The sequence below is a fragment of the Cardiocondyla obscurior genome, linkage group LG09 (genome assembly GCF_019399895.1).
Source record: "Cardiocondyla obscurior isolate alpha-2009 linkage group LG09, Cobs3.1, whole genome shotgun sequence".
NCBI classification, from domain to species: domain Eukaryota; kingdom Metazoa; phylum Arthropoda; class Insecta; order Hymenoptera; family Formicidae; genus Cardiocondyla; species Cardiocondyla obscurior.
Window position 1 is genome coordinate 6,444,743 of NC_091872.1, and position 17,260 is coordinate 6,462,002.

Here is a 17,260-nt window from a genome sequence, read left to right on the forward strand (position 1 = left end):
TAAAAAATATTTCTTAACTTTCCTTTCTTTTATTTTTCAAGGATTTTAATTCATTTCTATCGCGAGCAAAGAATTTAATTTAAAATGCTAAGGTAAACTGCAAATTATAAAAAAAGAAAAAAAAAAGAACTAGCGTTGGATATTTTATAAATTTTATACGTAGTTCCGAAGTTCTTTCGATTATTAACTTTTCGTAATTAAAATAAATCCATCATTGACGAAGTATCAGGACGGGTGAGGACCTTCGATCCTACTTCGACAGGACCAGTCGGGACCGGTCGGGAGGTGGTAGAGAAGCGACCAGGTAAAAAAAGAGTAGGGAGCGAAAGTGAGCGCGTCTCCAAGAATGGGCAGGAAGGTGACTGCTAACGATAGAAATTCTCGTGGTGGGCGATGACGGAGTGCCGCGAAGTATCGGCGAATCGGCCCTCCCCATCGACCGATCGCGAGGGGAATTAATTCGGCGAAACGAGGAGCGCGCGGTACGCGTCGACGTTGAGGAAACGAAGCGAGGTGCGCCGCGATCTTAGGCGACTTGGTACCCGGGATCCGCGGCGGACGCAGGCGAGAGGATAGCGCGATAGCGAGAAACGGAAGGAGAGCCCAGGCTAAGGTCCGCGTGCCACGCCGCCGAACGTGTTGCCGATGCGACGCGAGCCAGTGATTCTCACCTTGCGTCACGAGGCTACGCGTGGAAGAAGGTTGCTCCTGCACGCGTGTGGTACCTCGGCATGTATTCAGTGAGCGTGAAGCCGCGGTGACGCAAACGTGCCTGCGCGAGCCCGTCCTTCGTTGCGATACAGCGAGAGTCGTTCTCCACCTCGGCGGCGAGATGACGAGGAAACTCAGCAAGTTCTTGATACTCTTCGACAATACGAATCTGCTGTACTTCCCGGGCCACTTCTTATCCGGCCGCGTTCTCATAGAGCTGGACGACGAGGCGTAGTGAGTAATGACCCTGTAGAAAGGACATAGAGCTGATGGAATTTTTCTTTTACGCGTAGAAAAATGTTAAAAAATATTTCTACGGGATTTTCTAGAGCCCGGTAGATACGTACGTTATATATATATTATACACTAGACTAATAAGTAACAGATTTAATGATGTATGTTAATAATGGACGTTACCGTAGCGTCTCGGGACTGCATTTCCATGTTGTGGGAGAAGGTGTAGTCCGGGTACGCAGCCAGCGTGCCGAGAGAGTCTACGACAAAGAGAATTACATCGATTTTCGTATGCGGCTTTTGGGTGAACCAGGTGAATCAGTTACCTCGAATTATCGTCGCGTAGAAATAATTCAATCCTGCGCAATTTAATGTTTCAGTCTAGAAACGTATTTCTGCCTTTAACTGGCGCACTTTAACGAATTTCTGCACTGCTCGGCAGTTTAACAAGAAAAAAAAAATCTACAATTTGCAAAAATACAATTAAGAACGCCAGATTTTTTAATACTTTATCTTCGACTTTTATCGTTGACTCGATTCAAGTTAAAATTGAAATTATATAAATATATAAAAGTATTTAATAGTTAAAACGTACCGTTAATAGAACTTTTTTTTTTTATGAAAAACGCGATTTTTAATAGGCGAAGGACCGTCGTTGCTGTCTCCCGGGATACACAGCTTTCCCTTCAAACTGGGATTACCACTGGGCCTGCCCTCGACTTTCCTCGGGAAACACGGATGGGTGCAATATTATTGCAAGGCGGCACTTCGCGAGCCGGGCGGGCTTACTCACAAAAATCAGCAGGTTTTCATTGTCATGAACCCGATCGATTTAAACTTGGAGCCTCCGATATTAGCGGTGAGCATTGCGACAGCCGACCGATTGTCACCGGCCTGTAATTCTTATTCAAATCGGCGTGTTTTCAGTTTATCGTTTCGCAATTAGATTTCATTAACGCTGCTTTTACGGAGTAGTGCCTCCCCGACGTCTGCGTGCAAGCGACTCGTAGGAAAGTGTTTCGCGTGTGCAATTAAACGAATGCTCGCGAGATTCATTACCATAACCGGGATCCAAATACTGGTCGTCGACCCGTATGGAAAGCGTTGCAAGTGCTTTCAGCGCGAAGAAATTTAAGGAGACGACACGCGCGACGCGTTTGATACAGATAATTCAGTCTTGACGCTTGATAATGATCGCAAAGCGACTTTTGTTCGCGCGATATTTCTTTTGCGTTTTACGCAACGTTCTCCGCTAGATCGTGATGGAATCGCCGCCCATGCGACGATAGATTTGCATCATTAGAAAAACGCACGAGAGAATTGTCGCGTTGGCGGACAGCGCTCGCTCCGCGACGAGCGTTGTTCATTCGATAGATATTATAATAGAATAAAGATAGGCGGGTGTTAATAATCGATCGTTTTTGTACGTCCCACTTTCCGTAAGTGTCATTTAATAACTTTGAACGTTCAGTTCGAATCGTTGAACGAAAAATAAAAGGGCTTTAATGATCAAAGCAGCAACCGGCGAGGCAGGAGATCGAGCAGCGCGTAGGTGTTTCTTGCGTTTCGGGCGGTCCCGTCTTCTGCAGGGTGAGTCTCGACCGGGGTGGATACGTTCCCGGGGAAACGATCGGTATCTCCGCGACGGTCAGCAATCGCAGCAAGGTACGCATTATCAATTAACGCGCAGTAAGCGGTAACACGATACGACGCGGTGTTGAGGCAATGCCACGGACTGAGAATTCCAATCAACAGGTGACGATGAAGTCGACCAAGGCCTCCCTTACCGAAACGATACAGTACCTATGCCGAGGTAAAGTGCTCGCCAGCGAGACTCGCGAGCTGGCCAGCGTTTCTAGGGGGAAAATTCGTCCGGGGGAGGGCGAGGAGTGGCTGAATGAGCAAATGTACGTTCCACCTTTACCGCCGACGAATCTGAGGGGGTGCCATCTGATCAACGTTCTCTATCACGTTTACGTGAGTGCTGTTTCATTATCGTGTCTAACGCGACCGCGCTAGTTCTCGCGAGCCTTCCTTGGTGTTCGATCTCGTACTATTGACGTTTTCCCCGCAGTTCGTCATCAGTCCGAAAAGCTTGGACAAAGAAATTAAGCTGCAGATACCGATAGTATTGGCCACCTACCCGTTGAGGCCGGAGGGTGCGCCAGCTGGAACGGCACCTTCCAAACGGGGCGCTCATTATCCGTCGACGCTACCGATCTTCCGACCTTGGCTCGACGACAAGGCTTTCGAAATACAAGAATAACTGGCTTCACATTATTATATTATATTACTCGATTATTACGAAATTAATATCTTTGTAAAAAACAACGTACTAATTTTTATATTATTACGAGACTACAAGTCGCCGCTACATCTGTGCGCTTTAACGATCCGATTCCGTCGTAAAATCTTCATCGATTCTTATATTGCTAGTCACAGCAACGCTATAAAATTTTTGAGAAACGATGACGGATCTTTGGGAACATCTGGTGCAATTTTACGTAGGTACTAAAAAGATTTCGGCGCACGTTAGATCTTATGCATGCTGACAATAAGCAGATGTATAAATTGTATAATATTTGTACAATATAAAATAATTAACATCTACATACGCACGTAAAATACGTACAAGGATAGGACGAACTAAAATATATGTTTATAAGAGACGCGTACAAATTGAGAAATTTATTCAGCGATAAAAAAAGTTATTGTAGGAGCCACATTCACTTGTCCATCACTCCTTTTAATTTCGCCAGAACTTGTTCTGTCGTGATTCCCGACACTACGACTTCTTTCTGTCGACTTCTGGCCCCCTACAAAAAAAAAATAATATTAATAACGTGTAAAATTTACGAGCAATTAATATTATTTATTAAGTAATATAATTGTATAGTTTAGTAATATGATGATACATGCATTGCGGAAAAACTTACCCGTTTCAAAGACACATTGGACTTTCTTACATCGAAAACCGAAGCTAGGAACTCAATAAGTTCGGCATTAGCTTCACCTTCTGTTGGCGGAGCGGAAATCGCAACGCCTACTGTTTCCTCGGAAATATCTACAAGCATTAATTTTCTTTAACAATAAGTGAACAATAAATATCCTCGTCTTGCAAGGAATACGCGGTAACTTTAGAAAACGTTTAAACATTTTTATTATTATTTATTATTATAAAAAAATCTATCGAATAACATTTCTTATTACCGGTTATATTGTTGCGTTTCGCTCCGGGCTTAGCCTGAATTTTAATCGCCACGTTTCCCTCCTTATTTAATACCACGGGTCCCTTAGTTGGAGTCTGTAAACAATGCAATTAATGAGGCTAATTTCTCGAGACACCTGGCGTGTAAAAGCGCGAGCGAGCGATCAACATCCCGTTGAGTATCTATTATTATTCCCGGAAAAGCGAGAGGTTGAGTGATCACCGCATAAATTACACGTTGTTTCTTTAGCATTGTTGCGTTCTTGTGTGCAAGAACCATAAGTTCTCATTAGCATCACATAAACTTCGAGCAAAGTGAATTGAACGTACAGACATTCTCGAAGTGTTGGATCGAAAAATGTTCCGTTGGGGTATAATTTATAACAATTCCGAACCGCGACGCGTATAATATATTGTAATAAATTACGAATGAGATTAGCAGGTTATTAAATAGTATTGTATTATTTAATAATGATAAGTAGACGCTAACGATGAAATTAAATTTTTGACGCACCGCTTTTCGCCGGCGAGCAGCGACATTTCGGCCACATGTCAAATCATAGCTGTTACCGTTTCGCCCACGTGCGACATATCCACGTGACAGTTTCGCGACGCGGAACTACACGCGGCCCGTAATTGAACACGTCGCGTACCACGGTTTGAATTCCTTTTTCGATTCCGCGGCGTTCTGATTCGCTAATTGAACTCTGCTGATAAATTCGTGATATCGCGAAAATCGACGACGAGGAAGCAGGCGCCCAGAGTTGGCAGACCTGGGCTAGTGGGTTATGTGATACGGGCCGTTCGGAGAAATCGGAGATGGCGAGGTGCACATAACAGAAAATGTCACGCTACTTTTGTGACAGGTGATCGAGCATCGCGCGGACGAAGGAACCGGTAAGTGGACCGCGCGTTAGATCACTCACGTCGACGGCCGCCACGTTGGGCGGCCTTGCGCTCCTCGTCGTTCGCTTCCTCGGCATCTCGCTGCCGACGACGATTAGAAACCCGCGGCTGCCTTTAAACCATGTAACCATGCGCCCGGCGCGTTATCTCTGATCCTGCACCCGCGTTATCACGGCTACCACGCACTGGCGATCCCTCTCGCATTACTGCCGGCCCGGACCGCCCGGATATCTTTATTATTCTCAAGTCCCTTAACCTGAATATGTTTCACGTTGATTCCGCGCATGTCGAGCTACTGCCAACTCACATATAGTGACAAAACGCAGCGCGTATCACTAGTTTTGGAGATAACGACAATCAAAAATCGAATGAAAGCACGCGGATAGGAATTAATTATGATTAATTGGGATTTACACGTAGATCGATATGCCGAAGAAATTTGTGGGTGAGAATAGTAAGGCGGTCGCCGCCCGTGCTAGGAAAGCGGCGGCCAAGGAAGCCGAAACTATCAAAAAGGCAAAAGAAGAGGAAGACAAGGCATGGGAAGATAATGATAAGCAAGTGTTGAAGAAGAAACAGAAGCAAGTACGAATTTTTATATGGTTTACCGTCTCTGAAATATTATCTAGCCGCGTTAATATTTAATAAAACAGTTATAACGCACATTTTATTTTATATAGGAAGAAATCGAGAAAAAGCGACAGCAGCAGCAAGAAAAAAAGGCGGAGGCGAAAGCTTTGCTCGAAAAGGAAATGGCTAATATAAAAATCGGTGGCAAGCAGCCAGCGTCGAAAGTCACTCGAGCGGAAATCGTCTCCATCACTGAAAAGCGAAATCAAGTGGCTATGAAGAAGAAAGAAGACGAGAAGCCGATCGAGGAAAATTTAAATAGGCTGATTCTGGAAGGCGAAACGGCTCACACCGTAGACGAGGCGATATCTGTTTTAAAGTTATTATATTTCTTTAAATTAAGGTTTAATTATGTAAAGCCTGGTAATTAAGTTTGACAAAAAGAAAAAAAGAAACATATGATTCGATTCCTTTTGTTATCTAAATTAATTGTATAATTTTCGTTTTCAGCGCAAAGGATTCCGAACTCGATCGGCACCCGGAGAAACGGATGAAGGCCGCTTACGCGAGCTTCGAGGAACGAACGATGCCCATGATTAAAGAACAGAATCCCACTTTGAGATTAAGTCAGTTGAAGCAGATACTTAGAAAAGAATGGATGAAATCGGCTGAGAATCCGCTTAATCAAACATTACTGAGTCGTTGACAATCGTGATATCGAGCGAGCGCAACAGATTTTTTGTGCACAACTGACTGATTAATTATTTAATTCTCTTAAAATAAATAGTCACTGCAACACATCCTTCGATGTAATCTGTATACAAATTTATTTGCAAAACATATAACTTATATTGGAAAGTACTGTATCTGAAAAAAAAATTTAACGGTATATAAATAATCTTTGGTAAAAATCTCTGTGCTGTTCAAATAGCCTCTCTTCGGTATTTGCTGGATCACGTTGAATAACTTTCGAACAAGTCATCTGTTTTATATGCAAAGACATAATGATTTACGCTTTAAACGTATTTGTACGTATATTAATAAATTATTTTAGACATTCTAAAAGTTTAATGCAGAATCGAATGTTTTATATTTCGATATCAAATATCGAAGAGACAAATTGTAAAATATATGAAAGTTATTTCAAGTGATCTAGACAAATGAGACGTTTTATATTTATTTTATCTGTACAGCTTCGTTTTTTTTTCTTGTGTATTTGTATAAAACTTGGCACATTTTTAAGAGGCCACATGAACTTAATTTATCTTATTCTTTACTTGCGCGAATCAAGTCTTCTTGAATTATAAATGAAATATCCTATTTCTTTAGTTAAATACTATATCTGACTGTGATAATTAAATTAATTGATAAGCAGTTAGTAATCACTTAAATCGACATCTCGATATAATACAAGATTTTTTAAATTATCCCAAGAGCCGGGATGTCACTATTGCCACTTTTTGTTCTTCCACAAATCTATAAAACAATGTATCATATGATTTAATTGTTGAGGGCATTCAGTCATTGGACTGTGACCAGCCATTGGAATAGCTTCGAGGAAAGCCTTCACCATGGTCTGGAAAATTCGAATTAAAATAATTAAATCTTATTTAAAAAAGAAAAAAATTATCTAGCCATACATGCATATACTATTTAAATGAAACTACTTCTTACTTAAGTACATAATTTTTATATGGATGTTCATCGTATAAACTTACCCTTTCCATCTGGCACTCTTGTACTAGTGACACTTTGTTGTCTCTCAGTCCGTGCACTAAAAGAGTTGGCGTACATATTTTTCTGTGGAAGGCATAGTCACCTTGCGGCCAGTTCATGCCGTTCAATACGTATTTCATGTGCGAGGGCCATTGCTCTATCGACTCTTGACCGCAATAAGGATGCTGTCGGCCGCGCGCGGAATAGAGAAGATCTCGATGAAAGCCGCACATTAGCAGAGGCGCGAGAATCGCCCTGAGACAACAATGACCCACGCATTCTGTGCTAGGCGGGGCGAGGGAAGTCGGACCGCCGCCCGATATTAATACGAGCTGATGGATATTGCTATCATATTTACAAGCTAACGCCGTGGCAAAGCTGCACCTACAATTTGTACAAGATATTTGCAGATATCTGCTCTATTGATATTTTCATAGTACACTTTAATTTTTTTTAATACAAGCAATCGAAACAAATTATATGAAAGTAAGAAGATAAAACTTTTTTTTTTTTTAATCTCGGTTTCAAGAAAATCGTGTCTTACCCATAATTGTGCGCGACCAAAACGCATTTCTCTCCGGGTTTGAAAGCGTAATGATGTAGGACAGCATCTAAATCTTTGAGTAGCTTGTTGAAATGATAATCTCGAGAACGACCGGGCGCTGAACTCAAACCGTGGCCGAGCATGTCAGGAGCGATACAGGGGTAACCGAGTGAAGAGAAATACTGTAGCTGGTGCTCAAAAACTTCCGCGGAAGAGCCAAAGCCATGTAGAAAGACTATGGTTGGCTTCTTGTTTCTTCGAAGCGTTACCGATTCCCGAGGACTTTGCTCGCTTTTCTCTCGCGAAGAGATCTCGTCAAATTCTATCAATTTCTTGTAATCTTTAAGCTCAATTGCGGGACTTTTTGTTAATTTTACACTGTTCTCCTTTAATACAGTTTCATCGCTCGAAGACGAATCTCTACCATTGCCTTTGAATTCCAGCCGTAGTTGCTGAAAGTCGATCTCCGTGTCGGCGGGCTCTTCCAATCGTTCCATTTTCCAATCGGGATCAACCGATAGTGTATCAAGTTGAGACGAAGTCAACACATTTTCCTGGAAATTAGTCTCGGATTTTTCTCTCATTTGAACTATTTTTTGCGAATCTTTTTCAAGACTGTCCTCTTCCGAATTGTTCGCCGAAGGACTTCTTCTCAATTTCTCATCGATAATTCGTAGTAAAGACTGCTCGAAGCTCGGCTCTTGATCAGGTAATTGAAACTCGATAGTTTCCACGCTATTTATTCCGGAGTCCACGCAGTCTAATTTCTCCGGAGAAATATTTTCCGGCATTCCAAGGTACGAATCTGTTGTTTCACACACAAAAAAAAAATTAAATAAAAAGTTTTATTGTGCACGAAGAAAAATTTGAAAAAAAAAGAAAAATGAATATGCTTACTGTGTTTTCTTGCGGAACAATTGAAATTTAGAGTAGTTAGTTCGTCGGTCGAGCCAACGAAGGCGGGATTGACGTAACCCTCACTCGTTAAAACTCCAGAGAACTGTTTTTTACAGCCATTTTCTACAGGCCACTGCTCCCGCATCTTATCTGTCAGAGGATAGGAATTAATATCGATCCGCAAGTCATCCCCGTCCGTTCTCGTCGAAATATTCTCTTTGGGCTCGTCGGGTTGCGATTTCGTTGAACTATTTTTTATTCGCTGCCAAGAATGTGGAGCTACGTCTTTTTCCACGCCGGTTACGTGCCTTACGGTATCGTCGAGCACCTCCTCCAGAAGTGTATTAATGTACCTAACGAAATTAAATTTTTATTTCCATAACGCGTCTATTCCACTCATCAAATACAGATACAAAAAAAAAAAGTAATGAAAGCAACACTAAAGTTAAATGACATTTAAATAGAATTTTATTTTTATTTTAATTATTTCTATGACGCGCTTACCTCTCCAAATCTTTAACAATTTGCTGCTTCGCGCTTTGCTCGAACGGTTGGTCCTCGTTCGACATCGCCGTCGCCTCGCGGCCGTCCAGCTCCGAGCTGTCTCGCAACATTTGCAGATTCGCGGAAAGCCTTTGCTCAAGTTCCTCGATACCGCGGGCGTTTCTTTCGACCTCGCAGAGGCTCGTGCGGATTCGATTTAGCTCCGCGGATATCATTCGTTCCTCGGTGCTGAGCGCGCCGGCGGACTGCCGGAAAGAGCACCTGCAGTTACCGGATGGATGTGGCCTCCTGGCCCACCGGTTAAAGAAGTTGTCGTTGACCGATTCCGCTCGGTTGACCGGCGTGCTCTCGTAGTACCAGCCGTTCTTAAGGGTCGGCTTGAGTACGCGTAAAGTGCGCCTGGGCGCCACGATAAAGAAATCGCAATCGGGCAGCTCGATTCTGCCCGGGCCAACCCGATTCCGATTTCTCCAGCATTCGAAGACCTTGCCGTACCAAGGAGACCCCGTCGGGGTCTCCTCTGTCTCCGCCGTCATCGTTTTCCCTTCGAGATCCGCGGCCGAATCATAAATACATTGCCATTGCCGATCCTCCAACAGTCAGGATGACTGCCATAGCGTAGCATGCATTTCCTAAACCGCCACCTTTTAAACGAATAATATTAATAATTAATTCATCTAATAGTCATAATGAGTAAGAAAAATTTTAATCGTCTTTGCGATGTATTATTTTTTTTCTTTTTTTTTTTTTTTTTTGTAATTGTACAGAGTAGTAAAAACAATATTCTCTCTCCAACGGTCTTAAGAAATATTTCGTACTCGGCCTTTCTCTATTCATGGAATTTAATAATTGATTAACCAGTTATCATTGAGATTGCCGCCAGTCACCTGAGATCCCACTTAATGCGCTTCGTTTGGCTCGCTTAGTGTTATAATTGCAAATCAACAAGTTATTATTGCGGAAAGAGCGACTTTCTCAGTTTGCAATGCTTTTCCTGCGTGTTCCCCGCAGTTTTGAGCGATAGGATTTCCCCGCGAATAAAAAAGAGGGGAAAAAAAAAAAACGAAAGCGTTTGCGCCACGGTCGAATAATCCGCAACGGCTGCGGAGGCGTGCTGTTTTCGAAAAGCAGAAGTTTCGTTCCACGTGCGCGGGCTCGATTTTGCTTTCGCAGTAAACGAACATTGATAAAAGCCGAAGTACCGCGACAACGCAGAATAAAAATGAGCGCCAATTACGAGCGTGGTAATTTTGACTCGCAAAAAGAGTTTAACTGCATCGCTAATTGCGCATTCTTCTGCGGCAACGCAAGCCTAGTCTATCTATCGGAACAATCTCCTATTTAACCGAACCAGGAAACGTACCGCATTAGTCAGAGCGTATATATAATGTTCGTATATATAATTTGATGATTTCACTTTTTTTTTTTCTTAGAAACTTCTTTTGTTATTAAGCGTTGCTGTTTAATAGAAAATCGCAGCGAGAAATGAGACATGACGAACGTATCGATCCGAAGTATATCAATCCGATCGGTCGATCAAATTATCCACGCGAGTGCGAGCCGATAGAATTTTCACGGAAAATCGCTCAAGTCGGCACCGTGCTTCCAAGTTATCGATTACCGTCGCGGGCCCGAGTATCATCAAATGACGTACTGGCTCTAAAAGCCAGACGGTAATTTTCGAAAAGGTTCGCTAGGAGCTCCGGAGCCAAGAATACCCTTGCGAGAATATTAATTACCTTCTTCAAGTGGAGTGGCGTGCGTCTCACATCATACACTGATCCAACGTGCGATTCTTGGCGGCACCGAGTGTCAAGGTGGCACAACGTAGAGAAGAAATAAAAAAATTCCCTCAAAAAAAAAAGCGTTCGTTTCGGTTGCCCTAGGTCACCACTCGAGAGTTCAGGAATCGTCTGGCGACGCGACGCGCCCGGGTGCAAACGGTTCGCCGGGCACTGTGTCTTCACCGAGAAGCGTCAACTGCGATGACGACGATGATGACGACGAGGACGGCGTGCCAGGACGCGGGCGTCGTCCGTCGGAGCTCCCAGTCGCGCGGACCCGCGTCGAATGGTACCGCCGCGGCGGGGCATCGCGCATTTTTTCTGTTTCTTTTTTTATTTCGTGGGCGTTCCTCGGCCGGCGAATTAAGTCGGGAAAATTGAGGACGATTAATACTTGAGGCACGCGGCACGTCGGCTTACACGGCGGCCATTGTAAGGCTCGGAGCACACGGACGGGGCCAGATACATTCGAGAGAGAGAGGCCTGGGGTCCCCCTACCATCGTAGGGAAGTCGTTCGTATACAGGGCGTTTAGAAAGTCCGCATAAACTTAGCCGGCTTGGGCTCTTGCTCCGGTTCGCTACGCCCGAAGATTCGCGATTCAACCGCGCACAATACTCTCGCCACCTCGCTTACATCTCGGCAAATCGTAAAATTGAACGTTAGGAACGACAATCAGGCTGATAGACACTTGAACTTGGACGGGCACCGAAGGTGTCGAGGACACGGGAGCGGTTCTTACTTCGTCGCCACCCTTTGGCATGCCTTTCGTCGACACCTTGTACACGTAGCTGGTAGCGGTACTCTCCCTTGAATGGGAGACTTCCATGACCGGAACCGACCTTATAAATTGCGATAAATCACGTACGCGGATGGGAGCGTGAAGAATTTTATAATCGCACGACCTATTAAAGCGACTCGCGATGGTCGTCGCGTATTCAGCGCGATAAATAACTGTATCAAGACGCCGAGAAGGCGAGAAAGAAGGCGCCGAAATTTGCGAATATCGAGTTGACTTTGTCTCATATTTCGACGGCGATAGGATACACTCGTTTCGAGAAATAAATTAAAATTCTTCAAGCGCGCCTTATCGCGACTCTTTATCGACGAGTGACGCAAATATAGGAAAGAATAGAACATTTTTTTGCTTCGAAACTCAGAAGACGCGATAAGAAGCCGGGTGTCGCTGACCTATTCGAGGTACTTCACCGCTGCTACAACCGCTGCGATCGATCATCCTCGAAGGCGCTAAACTCGAAGGCTCCAAATCGAGCCCGCGGATGTTCGCGAAATTCCCGGATATTTCTCTACTTCGATTCGCGAAGCTACTCGGACTGGCGTTAGATCTGCCTAGCCCCGATTCCTTCGAACGCGCCTAGAAAGAATTCGCGCGGTAGTACATACATACGCGCGATAATGACACGTTTTGAATAAGCGTGTTTGCGGAACAAACGAGTTACGAGATTGCACACGAGGTAGATCGCGGGGAGAGAAAGGCGGTAAATCCGTGGCGTCTCGGTGCGGAGGACTGAAAATGGAGGAGCGCTTAATTTACTCCGGTATACGGGGCTTCCTTCTATGCGTTATTAATTTCCTCGTATATCGCCGCATCAAACGTTTGTTGAACTGCGCGGCGGGCACGATTCGCGAGCACCGTGTCCAGCCAGGTATATACGAGCGCAGCTTTATCGTCTCGAAGAGCGGACGTAAGTGCGCTCCGAATGCTTTGCAACCCCTGCCTTCGTTACGCCGCGCGGCTTTCGTGGAAGCCGCGAAACGTTGCAGCGAGAGCGACAACTTCGCGGGCGGCGGCCCCGGCCGCAGGCGATAAGCAGTGCAAACTCGACGGTACCGTACCGTCGCCGGTGAGAGTCAGATAACAATTAGCGCGCTAATATATTAGCCGACGTGTGGCGACGTATCTTTACGAGGGCGCAAACATATCCCGCTAAGACTTTGACAGCGCAAACGCTTGTCGCCGGTGGTCGTTAACCCCGCAGCCCCGGGTAAACGGCTTAAAGGTATAAAGGGTTGGCGTCGCTCATCCCGGCCGATTATTCCGCCGGCATCATGCTAGTGACGCGCTCGCTCGTGTACCTTCTCGTCGGTTTCAACGCGCTTGCGGCGCACGCCGATAGGAACACCGAGGGAAACGTTAACGCCACCGGGGATGTTACCGAAGGCACGATCGACGAGGACCAGCGGAAGGTATACGACGAATGCCGGAATCCGGACTACAAGAAGTACGTCAAGTGCCTGATGCGGCCGAAGAGGCACGGACATCACACGAGCCACGGAGACGGATCACCGGATACTGGTAGATCGTCAACTCGCTATAACAATCGTGATAAACATGGGAATTCGCGTGCCGCTCGGAGGCCGCTCAAACATATTATGCAACTGCAGCTGTTGCACGATCACTTAAAAAGATAAGCCGTTGTATTAAATTAAAATTGCTGGATCTTTCATGGCTGCGGTAACAGACGCGGGTTGCGCAACGCGGCTGGTCATTAGCGCGACTCTCAAGCGCGATGAATAAGTATGAACGACGTCGCGACGGCCGCTGTTATTGCACATTTAATTATACCGTATTACCTACATACATGTCGTTCTGTCCGAATATTGTTTTTTATTCGCTTTGATTATGTTACAAAATAGGTGGGGGGAGGGAGAAAAGTAAGAGAAAAAAAAAAAAGTAGATAACATCGTGTTGCACTGCAGAGCGATAAGCAATAAAATTCCGCAGATCCCGCTCACTGTCTGGAAGCGTGTCTGAAAAAGTGCGACCACGATCATCACTTGGACCACGAATGCGAGAAGAAGTGCAGCCACTGCACGAAGAAGACCAGGCACAGGCACCAGATCATTACGGAATACGAGACGGAGTGTGTCTCGGGAAACTGCAGTCCATCTGAGAATGGAAACGGAAACGGAAACGGAGATGGGTTAAGGACCACGAATATAACGACGAACATCGGCATTAACAATATCATTAACCCCTACGCAAAGATTAACGGTAGCAACGGAGGGTTCCCTCCGTACCCTCCGTACCCTCCGAATCAACCGAGCTGCTGCCGTGAGTCAAAACTTCTAATTTATTGAGAGTAGAATTCAGCAGGTTCCTCTAAGTACGCGGAGTTAAGAGCGTTTTAATAAAGTTAGTCGTTTCCGGCAGCACCCGGTAGTACCTGCCCCAACAGCCCACCCTGCTCTTCTGGATCCGCACTTTCGATTCCAATAGTACCTCAAATCTCGCTGGTGCCGCAAATCACGTACGGAGTCGGAATCGGGGCTGCGGGCGGGTGCGCGTATAATCAGTGGCTCTGCATTCAGCAGCCCGGTGTCCAGGTAAACATCCGGCAAGCGCCGACAAATGTACATATATAGTATACCCTTTGCACATTAAAAAGCGATATAATCGTAGCTTCCAAGCGGAAAGCTCGACTGCTCTGGATGCGGCAATCCCGTCTTACGCTACAGATGTGACGTAAACTGTTACGCAACGCACACCACGGCAACAAAGTCGTCTTGCACGAGCCCAGATTGCGTTGGCGGTGAGCGTTTATTATTGCCTTAATGAAATAAACGCTAATTATTCTTTTAATTAATTATCGCCGGTCCGAAATTAAAATTCTTTTCACTTTTATTTGCGATTAATTCTGGTTTAATTTTTTTCTTTTTGTTCTTTTTTTTTTTTTTTACTCGCGCGCATGACGCAAACGCAATGCTATTATTTTATATTTCAGGCTCCACGTAAAACCATCTTAAATCGGTTAATGGCAATTACTGGGAATAAAGAATGTTTTATTGGTCACCCGTATTGTTTGTACTTGTGCAATTTGTAGCTTGCGGTAACAATGATGACTTTACAAAAGAGATTTGCGGCCTTAGATTTTATTTTTAAATTTAATTTAAAATTCTATCCTCGCTGTTTGCCAAGATAATCAGCTATGATTATTAATTTTCCAATATTGATCTATAGAATATAGTAGAATATCGGCCGAGACAAGAAAAGTAATCTGATAAGAATGCAGCCGCGTACAGATGGTTGCCAGCCTTTCGGCGTGGCGAGAAATCGTGATTAAATAAAAAAACAATTACAATTAATCAGAAATAAATTAAGCTGCATGTATTTTTCTCCTCTCGTCGATCAATTTTCGATTTTTGGGCGAAAATCGTGAAACCGCGACCTATAACAATAAAAAAAATTAAAAAAAAATTGTCTACGCGCTTATTTATTACGACATATGGCTGCAGGTAACGTTAGAACGTAACGTACGTAATATGTGTAAATGAATGGTCGAACTGAAACCACAGACAACGATTGCAAAATTTTTCTTGCGTTACGCTTAACGCATAAGCGGAGCCGTTTGGATCGACTGCGTTGCGTGGACAGACGATACGCCGTCGAAATCCCCGCAGACGATCGAGAAGACCCCCGTCAAGTGTCAAGGTGGGAACAGGTGCTGGAAACGCGAAGCCCGTGAGATATTCAGGTGCACCGTAGCGAAGGACTGTGACATCACGGCGTTCACGATCGAAAAGACCGAGCGCGAAATAAACGGAATTCTATTTTTTTCTTTTTCCTCGCATTTTTCCTCGCACCCCCGAAACGGGACGCCGAAGGAAATTTTTCCCGAGACGATACGGACGCAAGAAAGATTTGCAAAGTTGTTCTCCACGAAATATTACTATGCTTGTGGCTGAATAAAAGAAAGAAAAAAAAAGAAAGAGAAAAAACGTATAGAGATGATCGACCGGTGATGAAGCAATGGCGATTTAACTCTTGCTCCCGTCGGAAAATCATTTAACATTTTTTTTTTTCCTATCGTTCGAAGAAGCAACTTAAGAGCAATCTGTGTTTACGATAATTGCTCGATCGTTTTGCTATTACCGCGTTCGCGCGTACTTTAAGAGAGGATTCCAGCGAGCCACGAGAGTCAGACAAAAAAAAAATAAAATAAAATAACAGTAGTCGTGAACCTATTACTTGCCTTTCGCAATGCACCAGCTTCGATAAGGTTGGATAGCGAAAGTGCTTGCACCATCCCGAACAGCCGCGGCGTGGGAATAGCAACTTGTTTCTCCTACTACCGTCTTTCTTTCAATTCCGAGGCGTGGATGAGTCCCTTTCTAAGAGAGTTGAATGCGTCGTTAACGCGTCTCTTGCCGTATCCGTGGATAACACGGCGAAAAGAAATATTTTTCGATGCACCGCGGTAAAGGAAAATGGTTCCCCGTCGATTTCGGACCGGTTGCAGTCGGCATTGGAAACGCAAACGCCGAGAAGACCCGGAAGTGATGTTCCACGAGAGAGCATTTTGCGCGAGAACATAGTAAACGCGATATTTTATCCGACATTGATAGGTACGTAGACGCGCAACCTGAACGAGTACGCTAGGCGGACTTGCCCTAAAGCGACGCCTTCCATCGTTATTGTATTGTTAGAAGAGACAGCTAGCCCGGTATACGCACACACGACGGCGCCGTCACCGTGTACGCTGCCACGCCAGTTTCTCGAATGATAAGAATGCAACGTTTCCCCGTGGCAGACTCGGGCCGGACAGCGTGGGCCGTCCTGCCTCTGAACAATCAAATTTACTGCGAGCGTTCCTGTTATTTCAACCCACTCTCACGCGAGACGAGCGTCAGTTTCTTCCTCCGTTTTAATTAACCCTTTTAAAAGGCTCTCCCCTCTCCACTCATCAGGAAGATTTTTAATTTCGTTCGTTCTTGGAAAAAGAAAAGTCACGTGGAAAGAAAAGACAAGAGCTGCAATGGCTCGATTAAGAGATAATTCATAGTCGATTCACTGTCGTAAAATACTGAGGAAGTGGACTCTCTTCGCTTCTTTCTTTCTCTCTCTCTCTTTTTTTTTTCTTCCGATCTGCACACCTGGCGCGAGGCTTATCAAGCGCATGACGGACCACCCACGGATGTGTGGATATCGAAAACCCAGGTGGAAGCATTAGAGCGAAAGATCGACTCGCACACCAGACCGCTAACATCCGTCGGTTGTATCAAAAAGTTATATACCGTCGAGTCCGCCGAGTTTCGCTCTATACAATGCGCTTTTCTTTTTTTATAACTCTTCGACTATTCTTTATGTGTACTTTGTATAGAAGGATTGGAGGGTTACGCCGTACGATATCGCACCGACAATAAGCCGCCGCCTGGTTCCCCCTTC

At 44.7% G+C, this 17,260-nt stretch overlaps 5 protein-coding genes across 6 annotated transcripts in view; 3 read left to right on the plus strand and 2 right to left on the minus strand.

Moving 5' to 3' along the window:
* Positions 1-6,542, plus strand: part of LOC139105448 (coiled-coil domain-containing protein 124) — a 54,435-nt gene extending 47,893 nt beyond the window's left edge. The window contains exons 1-4 of one of the 2 annotated variants that reach the window (XM_070661559.1): positions 4,903-5,050; positions 5,480-5,644; positions 5,740-6,008; positions 6,140-6,542. In XM_070661559.1, the coding sequence (XP_070517660.1) occupies positions 5,486-5,644; positions 5,740-6,008; positions 6,140-6,335 (624 nt within the window). In that variant the 5' untranslated portion in view covers positions 4,903-5,050; positions 5,480-5,485 and the 3' untranslated portion in view covers positions 6,336-6,542. Of the gene's footprint in view, positions 1-4,902; positions 5,051-5,479; positions 5,645-5,739; positions 6,009-6,139 lie in introns of those variants that run through there. The other variant, XM_070661558.1, reaches the window with a different exon arrangement.
* On the plus strand, positions 323-3,555 carry Vdup1 (arrestin family protein Vdup1). The gene is made up of 6 exons (XM_070661553.1): positions 323-945; positions 1,134-1,258; positions 1,587-1,804; positions 2,464-2,610; positions 2,701-2,922; positions 3,020-3,555. Exons 1-6 carry the CDS (start codon positions 833-835, stop codon positions 3,209-3,211), a joined length of 1,017 nt encoding a protein of 338 aa, XP_070517654.1. The 5' UTR covers positions 323-832; the 3' UTR covers positions 3,212-3,555.
* Positions 3,619-5,336, minus strand: LOC139105450 (UPF0235 protein C15orf40 homolog). Its single transcript, XM_070661561.1, has 4 exons — positions 5,080-5,336; positions 4,156-4,249; positions 3,882-4,009; positions 3,619-3,761 (listed from the first exon to the last, which is right to left on the minus strand). The coding sequence occupies exons 1-4, from the start codon at positions 5,188-5,190 to the stop codon at positions 3,672-3,674; spliced, it is 423 nt and encodes a 140-aa protein (XP_070517662.1). The 5' UTR covers positions 5,191-5,336; the 3' UTR covers positions 3,619-3,671.
* A 4-nt stretch (positions 6,543-6,546) lies between the features above and the next one.
* LOC139105437 (uncharacterized) lies at positions 6,547-13,017 on the minus strand. Its single transcript, XM_070661535.1, has 6 exons — positions 11,030-13,017; positions 9,291-9,934; positions 8,787-9,139; positions 7,890-8,694; positions 7,348-7,729; positions 6,547-7,205 (listed from the first exon to the last, which is right to left on the minus strand). Exons 2-6 carry the CDS (start codon positions 9,824-9,826, stop codon positions 7,077-7,079), a joined length of 2,205 nt encoding a protein of 734 aa, XP_070517636.1. The 5' UTR covers positions 9,827-9,934; positions 11,030-13,017; the 3' UTR covers positions 6,547-7,076.
* Positions 13,018-13,021: 4 nt separating this feature from the next.
* LOC139105446 (uncharacterized) lies at positions 13,022-14,951 on the plus strand. Its single transcript, XM_070661555.1, has 5 exons — positions 13,022-13,390; positions 13,820-14,149; positions 14,249-14,421; positions 14,498-14,627; positions 14,820-14,951. Exons 1-5 carry the CDS (start codon positions 13,144-13,146, stop codon positions 14,828-14,830), a joined length of 891 nt encoding a protein of 296 aa, XP_070517656.1. The 5' UTR covers positions 13,022-13,143; the 3' UTR covers positions 14,831-14,951.
* The last annotated feature ends 2,309 nt before the right edge of the window (positions 14,952-17,260 follow it).

Bases quoted from the DNA above. Each gene is read 5' to 3' on its own strand.
- Vdup1 (XM_070661553.1), top strand. From the start codon at position 833: ATGACGAGGAAACTCAGCAAGTTCTTGATACTCTTCGACAATACGAAT. The intron at 946-1,133 runs GTGAGTAATGAC...ACGTTACCGTAG, and splicing joins GAGCTGGACGACGAGGCGTA to CGTCTCGGGACTGCATTTCC. The intron at 2,611-2,700 runs GTACGCATTATC...TCCAATCAACAG, and splicing joins CGGTCAGCAATCGCAGCAAG to GTGACGATGAAGTCGACCAA.
- LOC139105450 (XM_070661561.1), bottom strand. From the start codon at position 5,190: ATGGTTACATGGTTTAAAGGCAGCCGCGGGTTTCTAATCGTCGTCGGC. The intron at 4,250-5,079 runs GTGAGTGATCTA...CATTGTTTACAG, and splicing joins CCAACGTGGCGGCCGTCGAC to ACTCCAACTAAGGGACCCGT. The intron at 4,010-4,155 runs GTAATAAGAAAT...TAATGCTTGTAG, and splicing joins GAAACGCAACAATATAACCG to ATATTTCCGAGGAAACAGTA.
- LOC139105437 (XM_070661535.1), bottom strand. From the start codon at position 9,826: ATGACGGCGGAGACAGAGGAGACCCCGACGGGGTCTCCTTGGTACGGC. The intron at 9,140-9,290 runs GTAAGCGCGTCA...TAATTTCGTTAG, and splicing joins ATTGTTAAAGATTTGGAGAG to GTACATTAATACACTTCTGG. The intron at 8,695-8,786 runs GTAAGCATATTC...GTGAAACAACAG, and splicing joins TTGTTCCGCAAGAAAACACA to ATTCGTACCTTGGAATGCCG.
- LOC139105446 (XM_070661555.1), top strand. From the start codon at position 13,144: ATGCTAGTGACGCGCTCGCTCGTGTACCTTCTCGTCGGTTTCAACGCG. The intron at 13,391-13,819 runs GTAGATCGTCAA...AAAATTCCGCAG, and splicing joins AGACGGATCACCGGATACTG to ATCCCGCTCACTGTCTGGAA. The intron at 14,150-14,248 runs GTGAGTCAAAAC...CGTTTCCGGCAG, and splicing joins GAATCAACCGAGCTGCTGCC to CACCCGGTAGTACCTGCCCC.